Raw genomic sequence first — 25049 nt, 5'->3', positions numbered from 1 at the left:
TATATATATATATATATATATATATATATATATATATATATATAAATGACATTGAACAGTAACTTATCAAGCACAACTTGTTGATCAGCAGCTGATCAAAAAAAAAACAAAAAAAACCCCAAAAGTATAGAAGTAGTCTTGCTTTTTGCAGGGAGGTAAGCCCACGTGCACCTCTCATGTGTCTTGCTGCATATCCCACAGCCCCCCGCTTATTATATATACCAACTCTGAAATTGTGCCACAGCAGGGAATGGGCAAATTGCATAATCCCACTGTACCACACTCTTCCACAAAATAACTGCTGCCACGTATGACTGGCAGTTTTCCGGGTTCGTTAAAATGCTGTTCAACAACTTGCAAAATATAAAATTAGCCTATTTAGATACCCATTCATCAGATCATAAAATTATTAACAAGGCTATCTAACCATTGTATATTTCTACAGATGAGTCCATACAGCATTTTATTTCTTACAGCTACAATTACTGCAAAATATAGCATTTGTCATGATATACAATTTGTTATAATCCAGTTAGCATTTCGATTAAACATGACATGCATGTTTAAGACATTGACAATATAAACATCCAAGATAACCTATTTATGAAAACAATTTTATTTATTTATTTCAAGCAGTGATTACTGCTTTAGGTTTTGGACTGATTGTTGGAGATGGTGTTTTCCTCTTTTGATTTCTTATTCTATACATAAAGAATTGGCTTTTATTTTTGTGATAATATACTGTTATTTGTTATTAATTGGTATGCCTATCAGAATAATACATTTAGATTAAACAGTTTGCCTAAAATAGAGTCTGTAAAGTTTATAAAAAAGTACTTCATCTCAAGAATTACACTCACGAGATATGCAGAGGAACAAAATGTCGATAAAATACAAAAAAAAATCATAAAAACTTTATCTTAGGCACTTGATTCTATGAATTTTACTACAGCAGACTCTTTAAATAAATGCAACAAAGTCACTGATGATTCATCACAGACCTCATGTAGACACCTTTGATTTCCCAATCCTGTCTTCTGGAGCATCTCTTCTCCCCATGACAAGGGGGTCTTCATTTTCAGAGAAAACTCACCCTTATTTCAAGCTCAAATCATGTAAACAGACAGTGAAGACGAGAGTTAGGAACTGAGTTTTCATCAATGGGTTGGTTCAACCTTTTTGACCTATTGGTATCACAAGGGATAAAAAACTAAGAGTAATGCTACTCAATGCCAGAATTCTAAACCTCAAGATGCACGCACTCAAAACTCTCCTTAGCATAGAGAACATCGATATCTGTGCAGTACAGAAACCTGGTTCAGGGCTCCCGAGAGCACCCCAGCACTACCTGGTTATACCTCATACCATGCTTTTCGGCCCCAAAACTTGGACCGAACCACAAAAGTAGGGGGAGTATCGATATTCATCAAAGATACCCACACCTCCAGGTTGGTGGCAAAGCACGAAGCATCAGAGACTATCCATGTGCAACTAACAGTGGGTAAAACTGCCTTCCAGTTTATAGCCTGCTACAGACCACCCTCCCAAACCCAGGAACCCCACTCGGCCTTACTGAGAACACTGGAAAATATGAAGGTCTCTCCAAACACCATTATATTGGGCAACTTCAACTACCCAAACATAGACTGGGAGCATTACTCTAGCTCCAACACCCTAGCCCAAAGGTTCCTAGAATTTATAAACTCAAATGCTATGGAACAACTTGTTACCACTCCCACAAGAGGGGAAAACATACTGGACCTGATCATCACCAACATGGGGACTCTATGCTCCAGACCAGAAGTGTATCCCTCACTGGTAAGATCAGACCATAAACTAATCTCACTGGATATTCACATCCCGACCCCACCCCCTGCCCAGAAAACCACAGTGAAAAACTTCTCTAAAGCAAATTTCACACTCCTCAAAACTGAGGTGGAATCCTTCAAAGCCCCCGGGCCTGTGGAAAATACGGCCCAGACCGCAGAATCCTTTATAAACGCATTCTATGAACACCTTCAGGACTGCATGGATCATGCGATCCCAAATAAAACCAAGACCCAATCCTCCAAAGGCAGACGTCCTGTCTGGTGGACCCCAGCCATAAACAAAATAAACAATAGAAGGAGGAAGCTACTAAATGATAGAGCAAAATCCCAAAAAGGGAAGGCATCACTGATCAGTATTAGCAAAAAACTACGGGCACTCATAAAATTGTCTAAGGCCAGCTTCGAGAGAAAAATTGCACAGGACACTAAGGATAATCACAAGGCTTTCTTTAGTTATGTTAGGAACCTGGGTGGTAATTCCCAGATATGCTCAGAATTAGTCCAAAATGACAAAAAATACACTGAACCCACAGACATTGCCAACATCCTAGCTGACAGGTTCAGCACAAACTCCCTCCCCACCAAAAGGGCAAATATCTATCCCAGCAGAGTGCTGCCCCTGACATCTCAGATGCTCAGGTAAGAGCCGCCCTCTCCAAAGCAAAAACACAGCATCAATGGGACCAGACGGTGTCCCGGCTGCGCCCTACATGAACTCCAAGAAGAGCTAAACCCAAACATAAAACTACTGTTCAATCTCAGCCTTACTACAGGATATGTGCCCAATGAGCGGCGTACAGCAACAGTGGTCCCTCTCCATAAAGGTGGTGCCTCAACAGATCCTGGAAACTATCGCCCCATAAGCCTGACTAGCTTGGTCTGCAAAGCTATGGAAAGGATCATCATGGACCTCATAAATAAAGATATTGGGGACCTACAGGCACTGGATCCTACCCAGTTCGGCTTTGTTAAGGGCAGATCCTGCCTCTTAAACCTGGTTGATTTCTTTGAAACAGTCACCAAGGCCATTGACGAGGGGAAGGTGGTCCACACAGCCTACCTGGACCTCACAAAAGCCTTCGATACAATACCCCACTCGGGCATTATAGATAAGCTCACTAGCTTAAATATAAACCCCTATGTCACTAGATGGATTGCAAACTGGCTCAAGGACAGAACCCACATGGTTAGAATTGCTGGAGCCATATCAGACTCCAAACCAGTTACAAGTGGTGTCCCACAAGGCTCAGTCCTGGGACCTCTCTTGTTCGGTATATATTTCTCAGAGGTACAGGCCAACACGGAAGGACTGTGGCTGACCAAGTTTGCAGATGACTGCAAACTGGGCACCATAATCGACTCTCCAGCCGACACAAGCATCCTCCAAAAGGGCCTCATAGAAACAGACAACTGGTGCCAGAGTCATGGCCTCAAGCTAAATGCCAAAAGTGTATAGTCATCCCTTTGGCAAAACAAAGTGCTCATAAATTACCACATAGGTGGTAATCCATTAAGTACAGAAGAAGTAATTAGGGACCTGGGGACCCAAGTTGATAGCAATCTCTCATTTGACAACCACGTGGCCAAAGTGGTTAGAAAAACATTTTATATAGCCCACCTAATCATGAAGGGATTCACATCTAGATCACGGGAGATCATTGTGCCTCTTTACTCATCCCTCAACAGGCCCATAATTGAGTACAATGCCCTTTTGGGATGTACCTTACCAGACACCTGCAGCAACTGGAAAGACCCCAAAAGTACCTCACCAAGAGGATCAAAGGGCTCAAACAGATGCCATATGCTGCCCGGTTAAAGAAACTCCAGCTCTACTCAGTGGCATACTGCCTGTTCAGAGGCAATCTGTGCCTGACGTATAAAGCCATGTCCAACCTGGAATTAATGGACATGCTGCACCTCAGAAAATCCAAATCCCATCGAGCTACGTGCTCGAGAGACTTGAACCTCAGCACTGAAATAAATAGGACATGCTGGAGGGACAGATTCATAACCCAGAGGCTCCCTTCACTCTGGAATAAAATCCCATTCCAGGTTAGGCAGAGTCCCTCATTGACTCTCTTCAAGAGGAATCTTGATGAGTGGATGGGAGATCGTAGGTTTACCCCGGGTATCACTTCTGTGTCACTGTTAGACAGAGGCACAGTATACTAACCTCGAAAAAGGGCATAGCAAAATAAATTTAAAATGGGTGGCGAAAGCCAAACACATTCTGGCTAGGCTTATAAATGCCCTAGGGCAGATAGCCTAGTATGAACCTATGAACCTATGAACCTATGGTGACTGCTGCAGGAGGGCATACGGTATCAGTTCATTTTAAAGCCTGCTTCCATATGCCAGCTCTGCCTACTTGGCTTCCCTATTAACAAGGCAGTACTTAGAGCTCACAAATCAGCCAACAACGTGCTGCTAACCTAATGACTACCTTCGCAAAGTTTAAAACTTTGTAACCAGATTCTAGTTTTGTGAATGGCAGAAACAAAAAATATTAAGTGGAGAAAGATTGAGACAGAGTCTGAAGTACTCAGATTTTCACAGTGGTGTCATTTACTTTATGTCGGGAGTATGAGAACTTAATAGTCTATCAGCTTGTTTTGTGACCTCCCAAGATGGGCGAGCCATCCCTGGCCACTTACCCCCATCTTCCTGGCCCAGGTCCCCTTCTTCTGACATTTGCTAGTCAAATACAGATTGTTGGGTAGCAGTCTTAGCTCGAAAGGTCTGTTGTTCTATTATATTCAGGTGTTCCATGTTTTCACTGCTTGTTGTAACACAGAGTATTTGTGTTTATTACTTTGTGTTGTAACACAGAGTATTTGTGTTTGTTATTACTTTGTGTTGTAACACAGAGTATTTGTGTTTGTTATTACTTTGTGTTGTAACACAGAGTATTTGTGTTTGTTATTACTTTGTGTTGTAACACAGAGTATTTGTGATTATTACTTTGTGTTGTAACACAGAGTATTTGTGTTTGTTATTACATTGATGCACAATTATGTAGCTCTAAAGCACAGACATTTTTCTCCTTTATTGTAAATAATAGCAATATTAAAACATCTTGTATTTTGTATTTGTCAGATGCTAATATTAAAACATCTTGTATTTTGTATTTGTCAGATGCTAATTATACCCATTTTTGCTTTCAGCATTTTAAATACACAATGCAGAGGGACACCATTTTTCTGTATTGAACTATTAAAATGTCTGTGTTATAGCAACCTCCTTCGTTTTGAAGAAATAGAGGATGACAACGATCTTGACATGGATTCTGTCATTAATATCTCACAACTTAGTGAAGTGTGGCAGAATAAAAAGTTAAAAAGGACTGGTGAGATGGCTTTTTATCATTTAAACCTGGTCTATTTTTATAAGTGAGTGCATGTGTGTGTGTGTGTGTGTGTGTGTGTGTGTGTGTGTGTGTGTGTGTGTGTGTATCTATATCTATATATATGTGTGTATATATATATATATATATATATATATATATATATATAAATAGATTTAACTATGGATCAATATTAACATAACTAGATTTTATATGTATATATATATATATATATATATATATATATATATATATATATATATATATATTTCAGATATTTTGGCTACAAATGTTTCACCAAAAGTCATTACTCTGGTAGTACCCCTTAGCAAGTCTTTTGCTAGGTCACATTTTACTGACAATGAGCACTGTCCTGCCATGAAGGCTGTATCCTCTTGGGAAACCTGGAGTTCCACATTGCAGATTAATACATGCATTACCCCAAACTGTGCAATGCTTTACTGTTGTTTCACTGTGACCTTAATTTAAAGAAATATATTACCTTTGTTATCAAAGCTGAAAATAAAGTTGCACCTCCATAAAATATTCACACATACTGACTCAACAAAATATTGAGCAGTACCCATGACTCTTTTCTTTCACACTTTAAGATCAGATTTAGGTTTATTACTTTTTATGAATTCATTAACTGGATATGCAAGCCCACTGGATAGGTCTTTTATGGAGGGGGAGGGCCAAGACCAAGAGCACTGGACTCAACGTCTGTACTTGGGGTAAAAGGAAGCAGAGCATCAACAGTCAAAGCCATAAATCTCTGCACTAATTGCATGATGTGGATAACAGTATGAACGTGATGATAAGTTACATATCCTGATGTGGATAACAGTACGAGCGTGATGATACGTTACATATCCTGATGTAGATAACTCTATGAACGTAATTATACATTACATATCCTGATGTGGATAACACTATGAAAGTGATTATACGTTATATATCCTGATGTGGATAACACTATGAAAGTGATTATACGTTATATATCCTGATGTGGATAACACTATGAAAGTGATTATACGTTATATATCCTGATGTGGATAACACTATGAAAGGGATGATACGTTACATATCCTGATGTAGATAACACTATGAACGTAATTATACATTACATATCCTGATGTGGATAACACTATGAAAGTGATTATATGTTACATATCCTGATGTGGATAACACTATGAACGTGATGATACGTTACATATCCTGATGTGGATAACACTAGGACCGTGATTATACATTACATATCCTGATGTGGATAACACTATGAAAGTGATTATACTTTACATATCCTGATGTGGTTAACACTATGAACGTGATTATACGTTACATATCCTGATGTGGATAACACTATGAACGTGATGATAAGTTACATATCCTGATGTGGATAACACTATGAACATGATTATACGTTACATATCCTGATGTGGATAACAGTACGAATGCGATGATACATTATATATCCTGACGTAGATAACACTATGAACGTGATTATACATTACATATCCTGATGTGGAGAACAGTACGAACGTGATGATACATTACATATCCTGATGTGGATAACACTATGAACGTGATTATACATTACATATCCTGATGTGGATAACACTATGAACGTGATTACATGTTACATATCCTGATGTGGATAACACTATGAACGTGATGATACGTTACATATCCTGATGTGGATAACACTATGAACGTGATTATACATTACATATCCTGATGTGGATAACAGTATGAATGTGATTATACATTACATATCCTGATGTGGATAACAGTACGAACGTGATGATACGTTACATATCCTGATGTAGATAACACTATGAATGAGATTATACATTACATATCCTGATATGGATAACACTATGAACATGATTATACATTACATATCCTGAGGTGGATAACACTATGAATGTGACGATACGTTACATATTCTGATGTGGATAACACTATGAAAGTGATTATACGTTACATATCCTGATGTGGATAACACTATGAACGTGATTATACATTACATATCCTGATGTGGATAACAATATGAAAGTGATTATATGTTACATATCTTGATGTGGACAACACTATGAATGTGATGATACATTACATATCCAGATGTGGATAACACTATGAACGTGATTATACATTACATATCCTGATGTGATAACACTATGAAAGTGATTATACGTTACATATTCTGTGGTGGATAACACTATGAACATGATTATACGTTACATATCCTGATGTGGATAACAGTACGAACGTGATTATACATTACATATCCTGATGTGGATAACACTGAAAGTGATTATACGTTACATATCCTGATGTGAATAACACTATGAACGTGATTATACGTTACATATCCTGATGTGGATAACACTATGAAAGGGATGATACGTTATATATCCTGATGTGGATAACACTAAGAAAGGGATTATACATGACATATCCTGATGTGGATAACACTACGAAAGTGAATCTACATTACATATCCTGATTTGGATAACACTATGAAAGGGATGATACGCTACATATCCTGATGTGGATAACACTATAAAAGTGATTATACATTACATATCCTGATGTGGATAACAGTATGACCATGATTATACATTACATATCCTGATGTGGATACCACAATGAACATGATTATATGTTAAATATCCTGATGTGGATAACACTACGAAAGTGATTATACGTTACATATCCTGATGGGGATAACACTATGAACGTGATTGTACATTACATATCCTGATGTGGATAACACTATGAATGTGATTATATGTTACATATCCTGATGTGGATAACACTATGAACGTGATTATACATTACATATCCTGATGTGGATAACACTATGAATGTGATTATATGTTACATATCCTAATGGGGATAACACTATGAACATGATTATATGTTATATATCCTGATGTGGATAACACTACGAAAGTGATTATACATTACATATCCTGATGTGCATAACACTATGAAGATGATGATACATTACATATCCTGATGGGGTTAACACTATGAACATGATTGTACGTTACATATCCTGATGTGGATAGCACTATGAACGTGACTATATGTTACATATCCTGATGTGGATAACACTATGAACGTGACTATACTTTACATATCGTGATGTGGATATTACTATGAAATTGATAATACGTTACATATGTTAATGTGGATAACACTATGAAAGGGATGATACATTACATATCCTGATGTGGATAACACTATGAATGTGATTATACGTTACATATTCTGATGTGGATAACACAATGAAAGTGATTATATGTTACATATCCTGATGTGCATAACACTATGAAAGTGATGATATGTCACATATCCTGATATGGATAACACTATGAAAGTGATTATACGTTACATATCCTGATGTGGATACCACTATGAAGTGATGATATGTTACATATCCTGATGTGATTAACACTATGAAAGTGACTATATGTTACATATCCTGATGTGGATAAAACTATGAACATGAATATACGTTACATATTCTGATGGGGATAACACTATGAACGTGATTATACGTTACATATCCTGATGTGGATAACACTATGAAATGGATGATGCATTACATATCCTGATGTGGATAACACTATGAAAGTGATTATACATTACATATCCTGATGTGGATAACACTATGAACGTGATGATACATTACATATCCTGATGTGGATAACAGTATGAAAGTGACTATACGTTACATATCCTGATGTAGATTACAGTATTAAAGTGATTATATGTTACATATCCTGATGTGGATAACAGTATGAAAGTGATTATATGTTACATATACTGATGTGGTTAACAATATGAACGTGATTATACATGACATATCCTGATGTGGATATCACTATGAATATGATTATACATAACATATCCAGTTGGGGATAACACTATGAATGTGATTATACATTACATATCCAGTTGGGGATAACACTATGAACGTGATTATACATTACATATCCAATTGGGGATAACACTATGAACATGGTTATACATTACATATCCTGATGTGGATAAAACTTTGAATGTGATTATACATTACATATCCTGATGTGGATAACACTGTGAAAGTGATTATACATTACATATCCTGATGTGGATAAAAGTATGACCATGATTATACATTACATATCCTGATGTGGATACCACAATGAACATGATTATATGTTAAATATCCTGATGTGGATAACACTACGAAAGTGATTATACGTTACATATCCTGATGGGGATAACACTATGAACGTGATTGTACATTACATATCCTGATGTGGATAACACTATGAACGTGATTGTACATTACATATCCTGATGTGGATAACAGTATGAACATGATTGTACATTACATATCCTGATGTGGATAACACTATGAATGTGATTATACATTACATATCCTGATGTGGATAACACTATGAAAGTGATTATACGTTACATATTCTGTGGTGGATAACACTATGAACATGATTATATGTTACATATCCTGATGTGGATAACAGTACGAACGTGATTATACATTACATATCCTGATGTGGATAACACTGAAAGTGATTATACGTTACATATCCTGATGTGAATAACACTATGAACGTGATTATACGTTACATATCCTGATGTGGATAACACTATGAAAGGGATGATACATTATATATCCTGATGTGGATAACACTAAGAGAGGGATTATACATGACATATCCTGATGTGGATAACACTACGAAAGTGAATCTACATTACATATCCTGATTTGGATAACACTATGAAAGGGATGATACGCTACATATCCTGATGTGGATAACACTATAAAAGTGATTATACATTACATATCCTGATGTGGATAACAGTATGACCATGATTATACATTACATATCCTGATGTGGATACCACAATGAACATTATTATATGTTAAATATCCTGATGTGGATAACACTACGAAAGTGATTATACGTTACATATCCTGATGGGGATAACACTATGAACGTGATTGTACATTACATATCCTGATGTGGATAACACTATGAATGTGATTATATGTTACATATCCTGATGTGGATAACACTATGAACGTGATTATACATTACATATCCTGATGTGGATAACACTATGAATGTGATTATATGTTACATATCCTAATGGGGATAACACTATGAACATGATTATATGTTATATATCCTGATGTGGATAACACTACGAAAGTGATTATACATTACATATCCTGATGTGCATAACACTATGAAGATGATGATACGTTACATATCCTGATGGGGTTAACACTATGAACATGATTGTACGTTACATATCCTGATGTGGATAGCACTATGAACGTGACTATATGTTACATATCCTGATGTGGATAACACTATGAACGTGACTATACTTTACATATCGTGATGTGGATATTACTATGAAATTGATAATACGTTACATATGCTAATGTGGATAACACTATGAAAGGGATGATACATTACATATCCTGATGTGGATAACACTATGAATGTGATTATACGTTACATATTCTGATGTGGATAACACAATGAAAGTGATTATATGTTACATATCCTGATGTGCATAACACTATGAAAGTGATGATATGTCACATATCCTGATGTGGATAACACTATGAAAGTGATTATACGTTACATATCCTGATGTGGATACCACTATGAAGTGATGATATGTTACATATCCTGATGTGATTAACACTATGAAAGTGACTATATGTTACATATCCTGATGTGGATAAAACTATGAACATGATTATACGTTACATATTCTGATGGGGATAACACTATGAACGTGATTATACGTTACATATCCTGATGTGGATAACACTATGAAATGGATGATGCATTACATATCCTGATGTGGATAACACTATGAAAGTGATTATACGTTACATATCCTGATGTGGATAACACTATGAACGTGATGATACATTACATATCCTGATGTGGATAACAGTATGAAAGTGACTATACGTTACATATCCTGATGTAGATTACAGTATTAAAGTGATTATATGTTACATATCCTGATGTGGATAACAGTATGAAAGTGATTATATGTTACATATACTGATGTGGTTAACAATATGAACGTGATTATACATGACATATCCTGATGTGGATATCACTATGAATATGATTATACATAACATATCCAGTTGGGGATAACACTATGAATGTGATTATACATTACATATCCAGTTGGGGATAACACTATGAACGTGATTATACATTACATATCCAATTGGGGATAACACTATGAACGTGATTATACATTACATATCCTGATGTGGATAAAACTTTGAATGTGATTATACATTACATATCCTGATGTGAATAACAATGTGAAAGTGATTATACATTACATATCCTGATGTGGATAACACTATGAACGTGATTATATGTTACATATCCTGATGTGGATAACACTGTGAAAGTGATTATACATTACATATCCTGATGTGGATAACACTATGAACGTGATTACATGTTACATATCCTGATGTGGATAACAATATGAATGTGACTATATGTTACATATCCTGATGTGGATTACACTATGAACGTGATTATACGTTACATATCCTGATATGGATAACACCGTGAAAGTGATTATACGTTACATATCTTGATGTGGATAACACTATGAATGTGATTATATGTTACATATCCTGATGTGGATAACACTATGAACGTGATTATACGTTACATATCCTGATATGGATAACACTGTGAAAGTGATTATACATTACATATCCTGATGTGGATAACACTGTGAAAGTGATTATACATTACATATCCTGATGTGGATAACACTATGAACGTGATTACATGTTACATATCCTGATGTGGATAACAGTATGAACATGATTGTACATTACATATCCTGATGTGGATAACAGTATGAACATGATTGTACATTACATATCCTGATGTGGATAACACTATGAAAGTGATTATACATTACATATCCTGATGTGGATAACACTATGAACGTGATTACATGTTACATATCCTGATATGGATAACACTATGAACGTGATTATACATTACATATCCTGATGTGGATAACACTATGAACGTGATTATATGTTACATATCCTGATGTGGATAACACTATGAATGTGATTATATGTTACATATCCTGATGTGGATAACACTATGAATGTGATTATATGTTACATATACTGATGTGGATAACACTATGAACATGATTACATGTTACATATCCTGATGTGGATAACACTATGAATGTGACTATATGTTACATATCCTGATGTGGATAACACTATGAAAGTGATTATACATTACATATCCTGATGTGGATAACACTATGAACGTGATTAAACATTACATATCCTGATGGGGATAACACTATGAACGTGATTATACGTTACATATGCTGATGTGGATAACACTATGAATGTGATTATATGTTACATATCCTGATGTGGATAACACTATGAATGTGATTATATGTTACATATCCTGATGTGGATAACACTATGAATGTGATTATACTTTACATATCCTGATGTGGATAACACTATGAACATGATTACATGTTACATATCCTGATGTGGATAACACTATGAATGTGACTATATGTTACATATCCTGATGTGGATAACACTATGAAAGTGATTATACCTTACATATCCTGATGGGGATAACACTATGAACGTGATTAAACATTACATATCCTGATGGGGATAACACTATGAACGTGATTATACGTTACATATGCTGATGTGGATAACACTGTGAAAGTGATGATACATTACATATCCTGATGTGGATAACACTATGAACATGATTATACATTACATATCCTGATGTGGATAACACTATGAAAGTTATTATACATTACATATCCTGATGTGGATAACACTATGAAAGTGATTATACATTACATATCCTGATGTGGATAACACTATGAAAGTGATTATACATTACATATCCTGATGTGGATAACACTATGAAAGTGATTTTATGTTACATATCCTGATGTGGATAACACTATGAAAGTGATTATACATTACATATCCTGATGTGGATAACACTATGAAAGTGATTATACATTACATATCCTGATGTGGAAAACACTATGAATGTGATTATATGTTACATATCCTGATGTGGGTAACACTATGAACGTGATTATACGTTACATATCCTGATGTGGATAACACTATGAAAGTGATTATGTGTTACATATCCTGATGTGGATAACACTATGAACGTGATTATATGTTACATTTCCTGACGTGGATAACACTATGAAAGTGATTATACATTACATATCCTGATGTGGATAACACTATGAAAGTGATTTTATGTTACATATCCTGATGTGGATTACACTATGAAAGTGATTTTACCTTACATATCCTGATGTTGATAACAATATGAAAGTGATTATACGTTACATATCCTGATTTGGATAACACTATGAAAGTGATTATATGTTACATATCCTGATGTGGATAACACTATGAAAGTGATTATACATTACATATGCTGACGTGGATAACATTATGAAAGTGATTATCCGTTACATGGAGGCTATTGTCTGTTATTAGATGTTCTCTCTCTTTTACATTTATGTAGCATCTTCAGTATCATTAGCTGCACTGTATTCTCTTTCTTTTATTGAACATTGCTTTTTATCCTTTCTGACATAAGTATTTTCAAGGCATGTTTTGGGTTGATGGAAACTGTGCAGCTACTGTGTTTGAGGGGCAGTAACTAGCTTGTGTGCCTGTCAGTCACAAACTTTTGCATTTCCAAGTATACATTTTTAGATCATCCTATGCATTTTTCTCTTGATTTTTGCTATGGGTCTATTATGTCTCTATTAGCACTGCTGTATGTAAGAACACTTGCAAGTCGTCCCTTTTTTAATGGTGTTATTTTTCTGCCCTTGTACCAATGTGCAAGTTTTCTGAATGGCAGAAATTAAAACTATTAAGTGCAGAAAGACTGAAACAGAGTCTGACATACCAAGGATTTTCACAATGATGTTTCATTTACTTTATGTAGGGAATATGAGAACTGTTTTGACCTTTCCCAGTAGCCTTAGCAAGTCTCTGCTTTTAGATTCACATGCTCACTCAAGGAAGAGGTAAGTCAGGGAAGCATGCTTTATAGCAAGGCTTTCTTACAAGGTGCTACTCTTTTCGTACAGCAGAAAGGTATGCTACATACTCAAGCGTAGGGAAAGTGGGCAAGTTAGTAAACAGTAACCAGCAGATGCTAACTTCCTCGGATTGTTTTAAAGGCTGTCAGGAGTGAACCCCAAAATTAAAAAAAAGGGGGATAGCTGATCTTCAGCTATAAGGCAGTGCCCCGTTTATACATAAAGGTAGACTTGAGCCTGCAGATTTAACTAAGGGATGGCGGATACTAACCCACAGCCTAGATATGAGACAAGGATTAGCAACCTTAAAGTGATACTGAAATTTTATATTGTTTGTCATTACTTTTCATAATATTTCTCTCCCACACCTTCTTTGAAATACATAAGTACTAAAAATCAGTCCAGTCCCCCTCCTTTGACACTTGGCAGTTAAAATGCTTTAGTAACCGGTATTTATTAACACGCAGAATTAGAGCAGCAATTGCATACCATAGCATGTTCCACATGATGGTATGGGTCTTCTTTTCTAATCACTACATTTACCCAAGGCATTTTCTTTTAATTCTGTCCAATAAATGTGCCAACATAGAAACCATCTAGTTCTCTGCAATAATGGAGCTGGTAGACTCAGCCTTGTACTTTAGCGGAAGCTCATTGATGCAAAGTTTAAAACTCTACATCCAGCACACCAAAAACAGATTGTTCCTTAGATTCCTACTTCTTAACCAAGTAAACAAAAAAGTCAACTGGGAAAGATCACTTGCATACAGTGCCTTTGTTGGGGTAGCTTAGAAGCAATATCTGGTGAATTCATTCTCTTAGACTAACGCAGCAGGTAGGTGGAGGCTGTGATAACTGAACCCAAAATTGTAGTAGGGTCAAGGTCAAGCAGCACCTAGTCTAAAACCCCTGCACCAAATTGCCAAACTATTCGTGATTTACAGCAGGAGAAATGATTCAAGAAAAGTGATTACTGAGCCATATTTTTACAGTACTGACCCCAGACAGCATGTCTGCACTTTGCATTGAGCAAAGCTGTGTGAAAAGTGAAATACACAAAGTTCAACTCTTTCTTTCAAACTAAAATCACATAAACAGTAGCAGCAGATGTTCTTCAAGTAGTCTGTCGTCTCTCCCTGACCTCTGTGGCATGCATTGCTTCACAGCACACCTCTCAACTGTACAGATTTCTGTAGAATGTCCAGAGTTGTGCCTCATATTTTTGGTCCATTTTTCATAAAAGTGTGGTTTTCTGGCAAATTAGTGGCACATCATTGAAGTCTGAAGTTGGAAAATTATATCAGACATTTGAGTTTCCGAATTCATAACCTTCAGAAAATCCATGCTAATACAAAACTTGTTATTCTATTAACTTTCTGAGTTTGTAAAAGCAATATTTAAAAATCGTCCCTATTTTGGGGCCTTTGTCCTTCTTTTATTTATAGCTTTGTCCAGATTTCTTGCTTTAAGAGGTTGAGAGGTGTGTTTCACAGGCCCATACTATCTGTGGATACACAGAGTTAGAGCAGAGGCTGCTGTGGTCATTTATCATGAGTACTACCCCCTCTCGTGCCTGTCCTTTGATTATACTCTTGTCTAGAAATTCTACTTGTCTGCTGTGTATTACGGAAACCTTCAGTCTAGCACGATAGAGTGGTTGCTGTTATTTCCTAAGAGCACAGATTAGATAGTACAAGAAACCACAGTATTTGTTGCTGAAGCACACCTTTGGAAAAAAAACATTGTCCCAATAGATCTAAACTAAAAGATACTTCAACCTGGACAGATATCTCTCCAAACAAGCTCCTTTTTAGCAACCAAGAAGAAACATGCATCCAAGTCTGTTGCTAAAGAAAATGAGTTTGCTCAGTGGTTTCTTCCAGTCAAGCCAAAAAACATCAAAGTGCAGGTTTATAGAACAGCAGCTATGTTTTTGTCTGCATATCCTTCCTGCAAGTGAAAGACATGGACATTACTTCTTGTGTTTCATTTTTCTTGCTCGTCATTGTGTTTATTTATTTATTTATTCAGTCATTCATTTATTTATTTTTGTTTACCTGTATAATGCAGTGGTCTCAATGGATGATTTGCAAGGCACAGCCCGGGTGAACTAAACACATTTACAGATACAAGGATATGCTAAAAACATACACATATTTACAGATGCAAGAATATGCTACAACATTTAGTTCAAGAAGCAGTTTACAATGTCAAAACATGGATGGAAGATGAAATTATGCTTAGCAGAGCTTTTTGGATAAGATGTGCCGATAATGGCAGCGATGGCTTATGTTACAGGGATGCCATTATAGATAGAGGTATGAATTCATTAGAAGTGCCAAATTACAATAGCTGCAGGAAAGGATACCATGAGGGGAAGATAGAGAAATGGTGAGAGGCATGCACAGAGAAGTGCTGTAGAAAGAAGATGAAGTGTGAGAGATGCAAAGAGAAGAAGGAAGTAGAATGAACGGGAGGCAGGAAGTGAAGTATGGCAATGTGAGATAAGGAAGGATGAAACGGGCGGTGAAGGGGTGCATGACAGAGCTGTAACGGATGAATCAGGGGGTGAAGGGGTGCATGACAGAGCTGTAACGGATGAAACAGGGGGTGAAGGGGTGCATGAAAGAGCTGTAACAGATGAAACAGGGGGTGAATGGGTGCATGACAGAGCTGTAACGGATGAAACAGGGGGTGAAGGGGTGCATGACAGAGCTGCACGGATGAAACAGGGGGTGAAGGGGTGCATGACAGAGCTGTAACATGACCTGAATGAATGAGATGTTCCTTGAGCTGTCATCTGAACATTGAGTACTTTCTGACATCTCTGATTGAGACAGGAATGGCATCCGTTAGTTTAGGTGCCAGGATGGAGAATGCATGGTCATTGCAATGAAGTTTAGTTTTGGAGTTAGCAGGGTGGGATTTAGCTGAGAAATACCCCTGAGATTATATGTGGGGTTTAGTGGCAAGTTTATGAATGAGAGGGTAAGATGTCTTGGGAAAGGGCTTTGTAAATTAATGATCCTAGCAGGAGCTTGGCTCTCAAATGTACTGGGAGCCATTTAGCTTTGGCGAGAGTTAGGCAGTGGTGTTCATTAATGTGGGACTTAGTAATGAACGGGCAGATTTTATTGGAGATGGTGTGCAAGCTGGTGGCATTTTTCTGTGAGGCTGCAGTTATAAAGGTTCATTCATATTTGGATTATGAAAAGAATATGCCTTTGCCTATGGCCAGAAGAGGTGAGACCTTGTTTGCCCAGAACCGTGGTGTGTGCGTTTTGAATGTGTAGTTGAAATTTAAGAGATTGGTCTAACCAAATGTAAAACTATTTGAAGGATGTGTTCATTTCTGCATTTCTTTTTGCAGCTTTTGATTGTACTAAAAAGTGTAATTTGCAATTCAGGTTCTGAAAGTCTGAGATCCAGTTCAGTAAATGCAGAACCACACTATTGGATAGTATCTTCTTTATGCAGCATAAGGTCCTTTCATTAGATGAAAGTTGACTCCAAAATGAAGTTTGAAAATCACTAACATAAATTGCAAGGGAGCAGGTCACAAGCCATTAGAATATGGATGCCCTATAGGTGAGAGCCCTTCTCATTGACGTTACTTGTCCTGAGTCTTATGGTGTGCCCATGTGGCCTGGAGAATTGCCACCAGTGACCCATGTGGCCTGGAGAATTGTCACCAGTGATAACTAATTACTTTGTCAAGCTCAAATAGAATTCTCAATAATCATGCAGAAAGTTGACACTGGGTTCTGATTTATTGGTTACACATTTAGATGTGTGTTCATTTTATTTCTTTCTCTTGATATATATATATATAAAACTTGTTGTATGCTCTAAACCAGAACCAGAAGCCTCCAAATAAGATTTTTTAAAAATATTAAACATTACAGTGAAGACATGATTGAGAAATACTTGGGTAATAAACATCAAACGCAAGACTGTTACATTAATAAGATCAAACAAAAGAGTTTCATGTCAAAGCTAAGCAAATAGATGTCTTTTTTGAATATTAGCATGGGATTTATAATAAAAAAATGATAATAATCTTATGATAAATAATTTAAACAATGCTCAAAAGCAGGTTCATTTGGTGGAGTTCAAAGTTCAGAAGGAATACTAGTAGAGCTCTTAATAGATGTATGTAGATGTGGAACATTTTAGAGCTCAATAGTCACCTTTGAGATGCAAACAGAGAGCACATTCCATACACGCACTTCTTTTTCTGACTATGGAATTCCATGTATGTTATTTAATTTTAAAAATAAAACAGAATTGTATGTGCCTGACATATCCAGCATTTTCTATTACTCTGAAGTAAACTTTGCAAATATCAGAAATTTATCAATATACTGATATTTATGACATTTCAGCTCAAACCTTTGAGGACTTTATAAATGCAAGGATTTCTAAAAAGTGCATTGATACTGAAGATGAAAAGAAAACTCATTATAAATGCTTAGCAAGTGAAAACGTGGATTTACAAAATATTGCAGTTCCTCTGGCAATCAAAGGTAAGTACTTATAACTTTGTTAATACTAGGTGTTTTATTTTCAGTAAGTGAGAAACATTTCAGTTCTGCTGGCGATCAGAGGTAAGTACACAGGTAAGAACACACAGTACTATTTTACTGCAGGTTCTAATTTTGTAAAGATTGGATGAAACTGTTAGGAAATTATACATTTGCTGTCACATAGACTTTTTGATGGTTTTCATTCTTTGGCCATTTCTATAGTTTCCAGTATGTTCCGTATCTGTCACTACGCAGTCACAGTGATGTCATTGTCTTCCTCCATTCAGCTACTCCCTTTCTGTTTCCTTTGTCTAAGTAATTTCACTTGCTTATCCTGAGCACTGGTTTAGAATTCTCTTGTAATCGCACTTCTGTTCCCCTTTTTCGTTGCTGATCCATTCAATGATTCTTCGGATGAATCACAATCCGTAATTGCTCTGCTCTTTCAAATGAGCAGTTCCCAATTGGGTAGCCTTCCTGTGGTTCTAAGACTCATTCTGTAATTCCTCTAGCTGCAAACTACAAATATTCCATCTACAGTGCCAGACATCTGTGTCTGTTCTGTTGGGTTATATACAGTAGAGACTTGATTATCCGAACTAATTGGAACCTAGGGTAGTTCGGATAATCAAACTGTTTGGATAATCAAACATATAATTGAACCGGATAAAAAACTTTTAATTAAACTCTAATTTTTTTTTCTGCACACAGGAATACACTTTTCAACCATTCAGTGATTCCAGTGGACAATAAAAAAATATTTTTCACACACGAGCTGACTATAAGCTCAGAAACATGCTCAAGCAAATAGATATAATGTTTATATATTCAGACTTTTTGATTTTTCCTACCTGAAAACTTTGGAAGACTGGCTCGGATAATTGATGTTTCAGATAATCGACTCTCTACTTTATGTTTTAAAATCGTTACTGCAGGTCTTTCCAGGCCCTGCCTGCTTTTTTGTGCTCTGCCTTAAAGTCTGGAATTTACGTCCCAGATCGAATAGTATCACAGGCTTTAAACCACATTGCCAAGTGTATAAACACCTCTTCAGTAGTACCTTAAATACTAAAATGGTATATTTACATCCAAACTAGTACATTTATGAGAAAAACAGTACATTCTTATTTGTTGCAAATCCACTGTACCATAGTAACCCTTCAAAGAGAACCACAAGTTCTATGCTATTCAAGATGGATGCAAGCCCTGAACCACAAGTTCTATCCTAGTCAAGATGGATGCAAGCCCTGAACCACAAGTTCTATGCTATTCAAGATGGATGCAAGCCCTGAACCACAAGTTCTATCCTAGTCAAGATCGATGCAAGCCTGAACCACAAGTTTTATCCTAGTCAAGATGGATGCAAGCCCTGAATCACAAGTTCTATCCTATTCAAGATGGATGCAAGCCCTGACCCACAAGTTCTATCCTAGTCAAGATCGATGCAAGCCCTGAACCACAAGTTCTATCCTATTCAAGATCGATGCAAGCCCTGAACCACAAGTTCTATCCTAGTCAAGATCAATGCAAGCCCTGAACCACAAGTTCTACCCTAGTCAAGATGGATGCAAGTCCTGAACCACAAGTTCTATCCTATTCAAGATGGATGCAAGCCCTGAACCACAAGTTCTATCCTATTCAAGATGGATGCAAGCCCTGAACCACAAGTTCTATCCTATTCAAGATGGATGCAAGCCCTGAACCACAAGTTCTATCCTAGTCAAGATCGATGCAAGCCCTGAACCACAAGTTCTATCCTATTCAAGATGGATGCAAGCCCTGAACCACAAGTTCTATCCTAGTCAAGATCGATGCAAGCCCTGAACCACAAGTTCTATCCTAGTCAAGATGGATGCAAGCCCTGGATAATATCCACATTGTATCCTTAGTACTCAGGCTGTGCTTGCCTGTGTACTTGAGGGGTTACAGGGAGGAGCATACCTGCTTAATTTATTGTTGACATATTTTTGTTTGTGAAGCCATTGCTTGGGTGTGTGGTCCATCACTAATGTGAAACATCAGACTAATAAACGCTAGTGTAACAAAGTGAGTGCCCATTTTCTGGTATTCTCTCTCTCAGTGTTTCAGTATCTTATTTCCTCCTTCATCATATTTCTGCTAAGACAGACTGGGTATTCTTCATCACCTGTTTCCTGAGTAAGTATAGCCCCTACCCCTACATCAGAGGTTATCCTGCTGGTAGACAAAGCTTGAGCTCTCACACTTTGGCTGCCTGAGCTTCAACTGAATGATGATCTGAGCTCCTCCATAGAAAACCGTGATCAGCAAGTTGTGCCAGCAGTGACTGCCTTTTTGGTGAAAAACCCTCTGCCTTCAACAAATTGGTACAGCCCTGGAGTTGGTATATATAAGTTTGGGAGTGAGCGGTTTGCCATCCTGCAAAAACAGTTTTAAAGTGTTTTTCAGCAAGATATTTTTAGAGAATGCAATTCAGGATTCCAGTCCACTGTGGATTTTCTTGCATCCACTCATAGTGAATGCACTTCATCTGCAAACTGCATACATGACAAGGGGCTTGTTGCAGTCAGGGTCAATTAACACTGCTTCTGAACACAAAATGTATTTCAGCTGGTTAAAAGTCTCTGCTCTGAAAGTCCAACTCACCTGGGTAGGGGTCTTAGCTTTCCCAGTGTCTGTTAGAAGACAAGCCCTTGTAGGAAAATTGGGTCCATACTTCCTACTGCAGCCTGTTAGCCCTAAGAATGTTTTCAGTTAGCTTGTGATACTGGGTATCAGTCAGTCCCTCATAGCTTCTGTCTCGCCTCTTTGGGGTATAATAACCCCTATGACAATCACATATGCTAAGTATAATAACGGGGAGTCTTTCTTGTAATGAATATTCCATTACAGCTTGTACTTTGGTTAAATGTGACTCCTAGACTTTTGAATAGATTACAGTGCCATCAAGGTACATAGCTGAGTACTTAGTGTGATGTCTCAGAACTTTATCCATGAGTCACTGAAAAGTCCATGATGCCTAAAGTCTAAGGTACTACAGTGAAAAAGACATTCAGTGGCTCAAATGCTGCTTTCCTTTGGCTTCAGGAGGAAGGTAGATATGTCAGTACACCTTGGTCAAATCTAAGGAAGTCATAACGTCACTTTGCTTAGCACCCTATCAGCTTGTTTATGCTGGACATTGCACGTGTCAAATGTGGATGTCTCATTCAGTTTCAGAAAATTAGTACATAATCTTAGGGCGCTGTCTGCTTTATGGAGCAACATGGACACACTGTTCCATTTATGTTAGGAATCCTCAGAAACTCCTAAAATGACTTTATATCAAATACCAATGTTTGTCATTTTATGCTCATCCTTTTTCAAGCCGTTATCCACTACTGCCCTTCAAAAGTAGTACTCTAATTCACATTTTAGTGACAGCATTTATGTCTCTGTGCACAGTTTACTTTCCTCAGTCTCTGTTCCACTCTCTTATTTCCTTTTGCTCCTTGTCTTTAGTCCATTACTCAGACTTGGTGATAAGGATTTCTTTTCTTTAATTGCTGACTGTCACTTTAGCATCCTTGTTCTTACTTAAAACTGCTATAATTTCAAACATATCAGTGATGTCCTTATTCTTCACAGCATGCATTTGCAATGCTGATTCAATTTTTTTTGTTGCTGAGTTTTTTTCTTCACATTCTGCCTTGTGCTACACACTTGGCTGAACATTCCCTACCCATCCCGATCCTGTCCACCCCCAAAGTTCTCACCCCTGGTGCCTATAATCTACCCTGTAAGGCCAGACTTCTCTGTTACAGTACAGCAGTGCCTCAGGTCTTTTGCAGTTACCATTTCTACCATCAAATTTCAAAACATCTAATTTACTAAAAGTATGTGTTAGCCTGTCTTGCTCACCTGGATGTTAGTCGTGCATTAGTGTTATTTTTTACTCTGTGTTAAGGCCCCATTCTGGAGGTATACATGTGCAATGTTAGGGAAGCCAGTCATTTCTCTATTCTCTAAATCACCTCTCTCCCATAGCCCGTTTCTTTTTTTCCTGCAATTTATTTCCTTCTTTTTACTGCCAACCTTGTGCATGGTAGTGCCCTTCAGTTAATCCACCCAGATTCTTTCTGCTGCCATCTTTTTACTAAACATTTTTTCAACCCGTAGTCGCTTTTTTGTCCCCACTTTCTACCCATATTTTGACTCCTTGTTTTATAGCCTCCACTTCCCTTAACCTCCTGCATTTCCTTATGCTTTATCTTCTGCAGCTCTCTAACTTATCCCCGTTTCTAACTTACAGACTTACACTTTCCCATATTCAGATATTTCTGTATGGGCAGTGCTCCATTAACTTACCTACCTTCTCAGCTCCTTTATCCTTCTTAGAGAACTTTTATGGATTGTTTTCTGCATCTTCTCTTCAGCTTGTGGCCCAGTTTAGCCCTGCTCCATTTGCCTCACTACACTCGGGGTCACTTTGCTTCCCTACCCTACCCCCATTCCCACACACCCCTACTTTCATTTGATTTATACCTATCCAAACAACTCCCTCACAACCTCACACACCTGATTTACAAAATCAGTATTCAAGTACCTACCTCCTTACCTAAAAACCTAATTTTACTAGTCAATACCTATTATCCTCCCACACAAAGCTATTTACCTATTTTCAATCTTCATTACCTTCACCCATCTCAAGTCTCTTACATTTTAACCTCTAGCTTTTTCTTTACCTAGCTGCCATCCTATTATAACCCTACCTTCATAATATTCTTAGCTCAGAAATCTTTCAATGTCGTGGCCTTACTCAAACCAATCATCACCATCAGAACCATTCTACCCATACTAATTCTATTTTGGTACTTGACCTCCTATCACTCCCATCACGTCATGCTCTATCACACCCCAACTCTGTCTACCCTTCTGACCCACTATGATAACAGGGATACAGTACAAATCTCCCCTCATCTACTTAATAATCTTAATTCTATGTACTTCCCATCCAAGTACTGCCATACCTATAGCCTCTCACGTTCCATTCATGAACATCTCAAGCTTTTCTCTAAACTAAAATATCTCACACTCTACTGGCTCACCCTTATTTAACTCCAATCTGCCATACCCCCAAACCCAGGCCCCACTCTTTCCACTGCTATCTACCCAAAATACCCTCCAAACTCTATCAATACTAACTACCCCAACACACCACTCAAATCATCTAACTCAGATCTACTTGTAATACACTTTAATCTTAGAAGCCCCCTCAACAACATACAAGAATTCCATGCTGCCCTTACAATATACTCCACAGATATAGCCATAATTATGGAAACCTGTCTCAAGCCACATATAAAAACTGAGGAGTTACTTCCTCCTGGCTATTGTCTTATCAGACAAGCTAGAGTATCCAAATGTGGTGGTGGTATTGCCATATTGTACAAGGACCACCTCAACCTAGTACAGCTCTCCACCACAGTACCACAACTTCCTACAGCTGAAATCTTACCAACAAGCATACAAGTCAACTGCCAAAAGTCCATTATCATAATAGCCATCAACCTCTTCCTGCGAATGACCTCTCAAACATTGAAAACATCCTTGAATGGATATCCTCTCATTTTTCTCAAGAGGCTATAATACTTGGCAATTTTAATCTTGACTGGTTTTCCTGCTCCTCTAACTCCCCTACCAAATTTATCAAACTGTACTTGACTGGATCTTAACAAATAAATCCAATTTTAGCCACGACAGGTTACCTCCCTGATTCCCTTAGTGACCACCGTCCCACCTACCTCATCAGAAAATGTACACAGGGTATAAATAATATTGCCTATCGATATATACGTAATAAAAACAGTTCCCCCCCTCACTATTTAACACCCAATAAATAAATATGATGGGTCAACCCTAAAAACCCTGCAATTGGATCTTGCAGTTCAGTACTTTAATAATGCATTCCTGCAAATTCTAAATCATCTTGCTCCTTACAGGAAAATTTGCTCCAAGTCCAAAAAACTTCCTTACTCATCTAAAGAGACTATCCTCCTACTCAAACAATGGGACAAAGTCTGGACTCGCTATTACAAAGACAAGAATAGTAACAATTATACAACCTACCAACAACTAAGAAATCAGGCCAAAAAACAAATCAGACAGAACAAAAAGACTTACTTTCAAACATGCCAACTAAAATACCAA

The 25049-nt window shown here is 37.3% G+C and overlaps 1 protein-coding gene across 1 annotated transcript in view; it reads left to right on the top strand.

The window, feature by feature from the left end:
- Window positions 1-25049, top strand: part of ADCY10 (adenylate cyclase 10) — a 376739-nt gene that overhangs the window by 238904 nt on the left and 112786 nt on the right. Inside the window, exons 17-18 of the mRNA XM_044054989.1 lie at window positions 4994-5175; window positions 18741-18881. Coding sequence (XP_043910924.1) covers window positions 4994-5175; window positions 18741-18881 — 323 coding nt within the window. The remainder of the gene's footprint in view (window positions 1-4993; window positions 5176-18740; window positions 18882-25049) is intronic.

The sequence above is a fragment of the Protopterus annectens genome, chromosome 13.part0 (genome assembly GCF_019279795.1).
Source record: "Protopterus annectens isolate FY-2018-M chromosome 13.part0, PAN1.0, whole genome shotgun sequence".
In the NCBI taxonomy this organism is placed as follows: domain Eukaryota; kingdom Metazoa; phylum Chordata; order Ceratodontiformes; family Protopteridae; genus Protopterus; species Protopterus annectens.
Note: the sequence above shows the minus strand (reverse complement) of the source record. Positions and strands in the feature narration are given on the sequence as shown.